The 8,289-nt window shown below is 33.5% G+C and overlaps 1 protein-coding gene across 1 annotated transcript in view; it reads right to left on the bottom strand.

The window, feature by feature from the left end:
• The window catches only part of LOC102588873 (glycerophosphodiester phosphodiesterase GDPDL3-like), a 7,772-nt gene extending 2,817 nt beyond the window's left edge, over window positions 1-4,955 (bottom strand). The window contains exons 1-6 of the mRNA XM_015307579.1: window positions 4,898-4,955; window positions 4,426-4,719; window positions 2,798-3,295; window positions 2,491-2,529; window positions 1,174-1,458; window positions 911-983 (exon numbers count right to left, since the gene is read on the bottom strand). Coding sequence (XP_015163065.1) covers window positions 911-983; window positions 1,174-1,458; window positions 2,491-2,529; window positions 2,798-3,295; window positions 4,426-4,719; window positions 4,898-4,955 — 1,247 coding nt within the window. The remainder of the gene's footprint in view (window positions 1-910; window positions 984-1,173; window positions 1,459-2,490; window positions 2,530-2,797; window positions 3,296-4,425; window positions 4,720-4,897) is intronic.
• Window positions 4,956-8,289: the final 3,334 nt, after the last annotated feature.

The following is an 8,289-nucleotide window of genomic DNA, read 5'->3' as shown; positions in this document are numbered from 1 at the left end:
AACATGCTCATATGTCGGAGTATTAGATTTGATGGCTAAAAGTGGTCACAATCTAAGAAATAAAATTATATGGGTAGGGTCGGAATGATGTCACGACCCAACTAGAAAATAGAAATTATATAGGATAGTTCGAATTGATGGAACGACCCCATTGAAAAAGAGAAATAATATGGGTAGGGTTGGAATGATGGCACGACCCTACTGAAAAAGAAAAATTGTACGGATAGGGTTGGAATGATGGCACAACCCTATGCAAATCAGATTTGAGGAGTCACCGGAAAGACGAATGGAACTATGCAAATCAAATCTGAGGAGTCACTGAAAAAGACACATGATGCTACGCAACTCAGATATGAGAAAATAGTTCGAAAAAATCCACGGTACTACACAAATTAAATATGAAAAGTAGTCCGGAGAGATGCACGGTGCTACGCAAATCAGATATGCAAAAAAAAGGTAGTCACCGGAAGGATGGCACGGTGCTACACAAATTATATATGAAAAAGTAGTCACCGGAATGATGGCACGGTGCTACACAAATACCAACGGATATGGGGTTGACACAAAACAGCCCTAGAAAGTCACCGAAAATTGATGCATGGTGACCTGTCTGACTAAGTTTCTTCCCTTGAACATGGGGTTCATGCATGTATCATTTGTCCTACTTTTATTAACATAATCATTGGCCAGACGGGCGGCATATATGGGTAATAGCCACCCGCCGGCAGCGGAAACTCTTTGATTTTCTACCAAGATCGTAGAGGCTCTGATACCATGTTAAATTAGGTCTTGGGCCTAACTCACACCCCAAAAGCTAGCTCATAGGGAGAAGGATTGCACAAGCCTTATAATGAGTCCACCCATCTCATTAATTACCGATGTGGGACTTTTTTGTCATTCTTTAACAGACACAAAGTTCCCGTCATTTCTGGCTTTTGGATTTCGGTACAATCCAAACTCTGACCATGGGCTAGATATTGCCGCTATAAGAAACGAGAGCATGTTAAGTACAACACTACCCTCTAGAACACCAGAAACGCACTCTTACACACATTGATATAATTTAATACTTTAGTAGTACAGTACAAATGTAAAATGTTGGCCTAAACTAGATTCCAAGCCTAAACTTTAAGGAGGTAGATGTTTAAACATAAGAAAGTCGGTTCAACTTACATTCCAGGCTCTGAATCTCATCCCAATTAAAGTTATAGGTGAATATTTCAATAGTTATGTTAAGTCCTGGGACAGTATTCGATAAATTGCTGAATGGCGATTGAAGAAATGTAGTCTTATCCACCAAATTAATAGAACCCAGGCAGAAGGGTAGTCCATCCTTTGTCATTTGAACAGGACAGTCCAGGACATCTGCACCATCCGAAACAGCTTTTATATAAGCCATATCAGTACAACCAAGGTAGTCTCCACTTGCTCCTTCAAATGTGATAATCAAAAGCTTTTCTGTAGGTCAACAGGAAATTGGGAAAGAGTGAGGAGATATAGAGATATGATTTGATAAGAATCAAAATTGCCCTATACCGGTTTTAAAAATGTTTATTACAAGAAAAAACTAGTTACAAAGACAACATAATTTAAGAGTAGACGTTGATGGATCATGTAGCTAACGACGGGTTCTTTAGACCTGATGCACCTTATATTTACAGATTACCGGTACAACCCTCGCTAGCGGAAAGGTAGCATACAATTGCCGATTTCCCTTGAATAGGGACCTACCCGTTGTATTTGACTCCTTTACGAGAGGTCCACCATTATTGGTTACCTCTCAAGGCAAGGAGAGACAACAATTACATGATTCATTCTCAGAGACAACGATTACATGATTCATTCTTGGGAACTTCCCAAACATAAGATTTGATATGACAGTGTTTACAGACTAAATTACTGAATTGTTAATTCATTTATACTTGCAGAAAACAGACAAGACTAATTATTGTTGCATTAGGGCATTTATTTATGATATTTTTTATCATTATACTAGCATGTTTTCCGACTTATACCCATTATAACATGTTTGTGGTTAAGTGCTATTATTCAAAAAGCTAGTGACTCACTACCCGCTATATTTTTACAGAGACCATAGGAGACATTGGCAAGGATTTATGTAGTTAGAGTGCACGAGTTGAAAATTTCTGGTGAGCCCCATATTGCTTCGCGCGGGCAACAAGTTGGGTCGTGACAACATGACTCAATGAAATATTATAGTTCTTTTCTCTTGAAAAGCTAAAGTATCTCCAAGACAATATAACTCTCAATTTTTTTGCTACTCCACACCTAGATAAGCTCATTTAATTAGACATGAGAATTGATCTCAGTTTAAGAATTTCACGAATCAAATCTATTTCAACTTGAGTACACAGTATTAGCTCAAAAATTTAGCATGATAACGGTTTGCATTTTCATATTTCAGGAATAAAATACACCATCTACTGCGGAAAACAACATTCACCAATGTCACAAAAACAAGTTGCTTACCTTGAGGTTTATCATTCTTGTTCAAATGAGCGAAGCAATCTGCAATATTACAGCAAGTATAGGAATAATGATGAGTACCACGATAGAAAGCAAAATAGCACAAAACTTGAAGAATATAAAATGCAAAAAGTTTTTGAAAGATAACCAAACCCAAGATATTATAGGGGCAACTGAGCTCACCGTCATCTATCCACCACATTTACAAATCTAGTGTGTCCAAGGTCTACTCTTTGATGCTATTAGTGATCAATTTATCTTAAAGAAAGAGCACAGAGCATCTATTATTCATCAATTGTAGCATGGTTACCTATCGTCGCTGATGCAGTTACTGGGAAGTCAGACAATACTCCATCCACAGAAAAGACGCCATTGTCAACGAAGGACAAATACTCAGATGTGGGATCATAGCTGTAATTGTAAGCAATATGTACATCATTTGCAAACTCCGATGCAAAAATCTGAAGGCCTTCTTTATGAGCATCTAAGACAAGCGATGTATATGGTTGTAAGTAGTGGAAATTGTCCACCGGCCAGATATAAGATTTGGGAACAAGAATTCCAGAGGCAAACGTTTTGATAAACGTGAGGTTCTTCAATAAAGAACCGTATGTTTGATTTGTTGAAGGCTCAACATCATCCTTTCTGAGAAACCGGAAAACAAGTTTTGGATTGAATCGTGCCACAATACTCGTGAGGAAAGTCACCTCAGGTGATGAAATATAGCTGATGAGAACATTCCTGGATAGAGATATAATATAACTTGTCATACTAGGATTATGCTGGGTGAAGAAGTTGTCAACAAAAAATCAATAAAAGCAGTACCGATACAAACTCAAGGCACAATACGATAATATGTTGCAGCAACACATTAATTGATAACAACAAACTGAAATAAATTAAAACCAGAGTACCTACCTGTATGTTCAACCATAATCCCAGAGGTTTGCCACATCCTGGACCGTAAGAATTCTACTCTGTTCCATCAAATTTTTCAGTTCGAATATAAACTCCTTGCCTCACTGTCCTCAAAAAGAAAAAATCATAAAAACATTTTATTTCAACTGGGTTAAATGTTCTGGAGCATAACCATGTGAATTCACAGTGAACTTTAGCCATTAAGTTCTTATAAACCTACAAACGATTCATCAGATAGTTACTAACTGCAACAGAATTAACATGTACAGTCACTTAGTTAGAACATATTTTATATGTATTTATACCGTTTTCTTCTCTTTATCAGTGCTCAAACCCTTGACTCTCTTCTGTTTCTTTTCAAAAATACGATCCACCCTCTTCGGTCTCTGTTAAGAATCACTGACGGAACAATTTTCCGGCGACTGGGCATAAATCGCGTGTCCGTGCAAGCGATCGCCGTTTACTCATAATAAATTTTTAAATAATTATTTTGTCTTATGCTAACTCAACTACAGTATTAAATATAAATATTTTCATAGAAAGTGAATATTCAACTTTGATTTTTTAATGGCCTATTTGTTGATATGGAGTTTTTATTTCTAATAAAAAATTTAAGAAATATATATATATTTAATGAGCCATTACATACCATTGCAAATATTTTACATTTATTTTGAAATTTTTTAAAGCTGAAGTTGTGTTTGATATAATTTTTATGAATAATATTTAGTTGTTTGAGTATACTTTTCCTAAAAAAACAATCATGAAGTGTGATTAATTAAACATGAACTATAATTTAAATGAAATTATTGTTACAAAATAAAAAAATTAAGGTAAATTTTTAAAAAGAAAATATAGTAGTATAAGCTTTTTTAACTGTTGTTTCATGATCAATTAACACTATTTATTTTATAAAGCAAAATTGCTTGGACATTGATTCCAAACTCTTGTATTATACTGTACGACATGATACGTGGAACATAACACTATCAAATCACATAAGTTGTATATTGAACTTACAGATGACAGGTGCGAGATCGTTGAAATTGAAATCTATAGAAAACCATCCTTGTGTTGAAACTCCATTCACTAAGTATTCACTCTTTTTATTTTTGTAGTAAATATTAATGTCAGAGGCATTGTCAAGCTTGAGGTCAGGAAAACAGACACCAACCCCATCTTTGGTGAGTTGCACATCACACCAAATAATGACATTGGACAAGCTAGTGTCCATTGCCATAATATATGCCGCGTAGCTTGAATCAGGAAATAATCCAGAAGATCCACCACGCGCTATCACTAATGGTGCATCTCCTACAATCAATAAATTAAAAACACTATAACGACTACGAAACATTGTAAAGCTAAGGTTGTGTTCAGATACTTACATATCATGATCCCCAGACGGACTACAGTAATGATTAAAAAAGTGAGCAAACGAAAAGAATTATGTTACCACTTAGTGTTTGATATTTTGTTTGAAATTTTTTACCAGCAACGTCTATTGCAAAGAGCAATACTAAGCATGAGAAACACCGAAGATTCCACATTGCCACTTGCAGCCAAGGAATTAAGAAGATGAAGGAAGAAGAAGCTCAGATAGATTGTAAGGATAGAGAGGCTTAGGTTCAAAAGTGTTATCTCCTGTATTCAGATTAGCAAACCAGAAATAATAAAAGATGAAAAGAAAAACACAAAGAACTATCCGAGTCCACAGAGCCCACTGTGTGTCCTTAAGAAATTTAATCCCCTCAAGTACCCGAGGTTGCAGATTAATTCCTCCCAAGATAAAACGGATTAACCATTAAAGAAGTAGCGGTACCTCAAACTTCGATAATTTCAACGAACTCAAAATGACAGCAACGAATCACACACACAGACACGATCGATCGATTTTGTTTTGTAAGAAATGTATGCAAAAGAAGGGAAGAATTCGATTCATAAAAATGAGAGAAAACCTCTCTATTTATAGCCAACAAAGGGTAAAGGTCACAACCCTTTGGAAAGAAGACAACCTTTCCGAAAGGTCACAACACTTTGGAAAAGGCATAACCTTTCAAACGGTCACAACCCTTTAGAAAGGACACAACCTTTCATAAAGTTCACAACCCTTCGGCATAATCACAACTCTTCAGAAGAGTCACAACCCTTCATTTCATGTTCACACCTTTAAAACCCAACAAAAAGTTGTTGTGAGATTTTTTGGATCGTATCTTCATCATAAGGGTTACTTTAATTTTTACTACTACCCCTCCTTCACCCGGAAAAAAAAACAAAACAAAATAATTAACATCAGCAAGTATTTTGACTATTTCACATTGATTTTTACTATATTTTTGGTAAGATGTGGCTGTTGGTGCATTTCGACTATAACTAGTTATAGCTATTTAAAATTGCATCCAGCTAGTATATTTTCTCAATAATATAATAAACAGCTGAAATATATGTGTGACTTGCCTTTTTATGATGATCATATATATTGGTTAATTACTCATGTGTTTTGTTAAACTAGTGTTGTTACTCCATATTAAACGTACGGTAATATAGTTCAAAGAAGAGTTCAAGTCTTAACACACACAAAAATTTCAGTTAATTGATGATTAGATGTGTTCTTTTAGATTTCACAAGCATTAAAATTAAAATTTATCAATAATTGAGGAATCAAACTGCTATATATTGTCCCTACATATACTTCCCATTTAAAGAAATGAGGGACGAAAATAGCTCTATCACCTTTAATTTGATGATGATATTAAATGGATTATTCTGGTAAGTTTGCTTTGTTACAGACTGGAATTTTATAAGTTGGAGATAACATTACTTAAATAGTTTAAAAGACATGTGAGGAGTACGTAGCTTAATTATTGGAGAGTTGTCCACATATTCACCCTGATATAAAGGGTTTAAATCTCACTGTATTTCCCACGCAAATACAAAAAAAAGTTCTAAAAATATGAATCTATAAATATATGATTCTCACGTAACAATCCATATACTATTAACATTCATCTCGTTAAATCAATTATCATTTGTCACATAGTACGAATATGATAAATGACACAAAAATGGAAAGCATTATTAATGAATTTTGTTGTTCATTTTTTTTTTATTTACTTTGAGTGGTAAGAATTATGTAAATAAAATATGTATATAATGATATGAAACACTTCATTTTATTTTACCTCTAGGGGTCAATGTTACTATCTTACTTCAATAGAAAAATATTCATGAATTTTGTTGGCAGTAATAACAATAAATAATGAGTAAAAAAGAAGAAATGCAGAGAAAAAATAAACTTGAGGGATGTCTAATTAAGTGAAGTGCTCTATATCTGCAAAGTGAACAACCAAATTAATTAGTCAGTCATGACATGATTTGTTGTAACATTATTTTTTTGGTTCATGGGTACAAGTTAACGTAAAAATGAATCCTGAAATATCTAATAAGCATATTACTATAGATTAAATATCACGCCCCGAGCCTACACCTACATGTAAAATAAAATGAAGTGTTTCATATCATTATATACATATTTTATTTACTTTGTGGTAAGAATTAACTCAAAGATTCTGGGTTCAATCTATGTGTATTAAGTTATTTGGTCGATTTACCTTCTAATGTGAGATTTTTCGATGAATATGAATTTAGTCAGATTCTAATACGAATATTGGATACCGAATAAAAAAAAGAAAGAAGATAATTATCCATCTTATTCTCATGCATACGAGTTGCGACGAGTTGATGTAAAATAAATTTGAGCATTTTTTAAGCAATAGCACAAACAGGAATTTTTTAACTTAATTAAATCATAATTTTATTATGTGAAATTATAAGTATTACTACTAATAAATTATGTAAGTCAATACACGTTGCCATACGGAATATAAACATCGAATACTAAAGGATCTTATACTATGAGTTTGCAACAAATAACTACTTTTTAACAAACTTACAAGAAGAATCAATACATGTAAAGTCATGTACATAAGTATTTTCCTTTAATTTCCTTTTGTAAGAAAATTCTTTGCCTCTTCGTTTTAATTTCGTTTGGAGGCTAACAACTTATTGTTGTAGTTATGGGCGGACCCAAGTTAGGCGAAGAGGTGCCAAGCGACGCCCCTTCATTGAAAATTTTTACTATATATTAATACTATGTATAAGGTTTATGTAAAATAAAATGACATTATTTGACAATAATAGTTTGATGGCGTGTTGGTTCTCCCTCTGAATTTGGTGTCGCGGGTTCTATCCTTAATCAAATCTTATCTTTTGCAAAGTATGAGATGGCATGTTGGTTCTCCCTTTGGTTTTGGTGTTTGGCGTCGCGGGTTCTATCCTCAATCAAATCTTATTTTTTGCATTTGCAAAATATGTTACTCATACTAAAAAGATGTGGTTAAGTAGTCTTGAACCCAAGACCTCCTTTAGCTTAAAACTAATTTAAACCAATGGAGTTAAGGATGTAATCTATTTATAAATGCGATAGTTAAATTTTTAACTTGCTTTCTATAAATATTGACATCGCTTACTAAAAATTCTGCGTACGCCACTAGTTGTAGTTACTTTTTATATACAATGAATTAGTTCAATGAAAACATATAATCAAATGGGTTCAATTTGCGTATCGACTCACCCATGAACCGATAATTAACTCATCAAATGTCATGAGTATTCTTCAAATTGAATCAAACTAAGAAAAAAAATTCAACTAGAAGTTTGGTTTGACTTGATTTGGTGTTGAAAAAATCTGACTATATTTAGGTTGGGTTGGTTTTAACTTTAAAAAACCAACCTGAGATTAAAACAACCACACACACACACATATATATATATTTATTTTATTATTATTTTTTATTATTATTATTTTTATTTATTTATTTTTAA

This window comes from Solanum tuberosum, unplaced genomic scaffold (assembly GCF_000226075.1).
Source record: "Solanum tuberosum cultivar DM 1-3 516 R44 unplaced genomic scaffold, SolTub_3.0 scf00056, whole genome shotgun sequence".
NCBI classification, from domain to species: Eukaryota; Viridiplantae; Streptophyta; class Magnoliopsida; order Solanales; family Solanaceae; genus Solanum; species Solanum tuberosum.
This window is presented reverse-complemented; position numbering and strand designations above follow the sequence as displayed.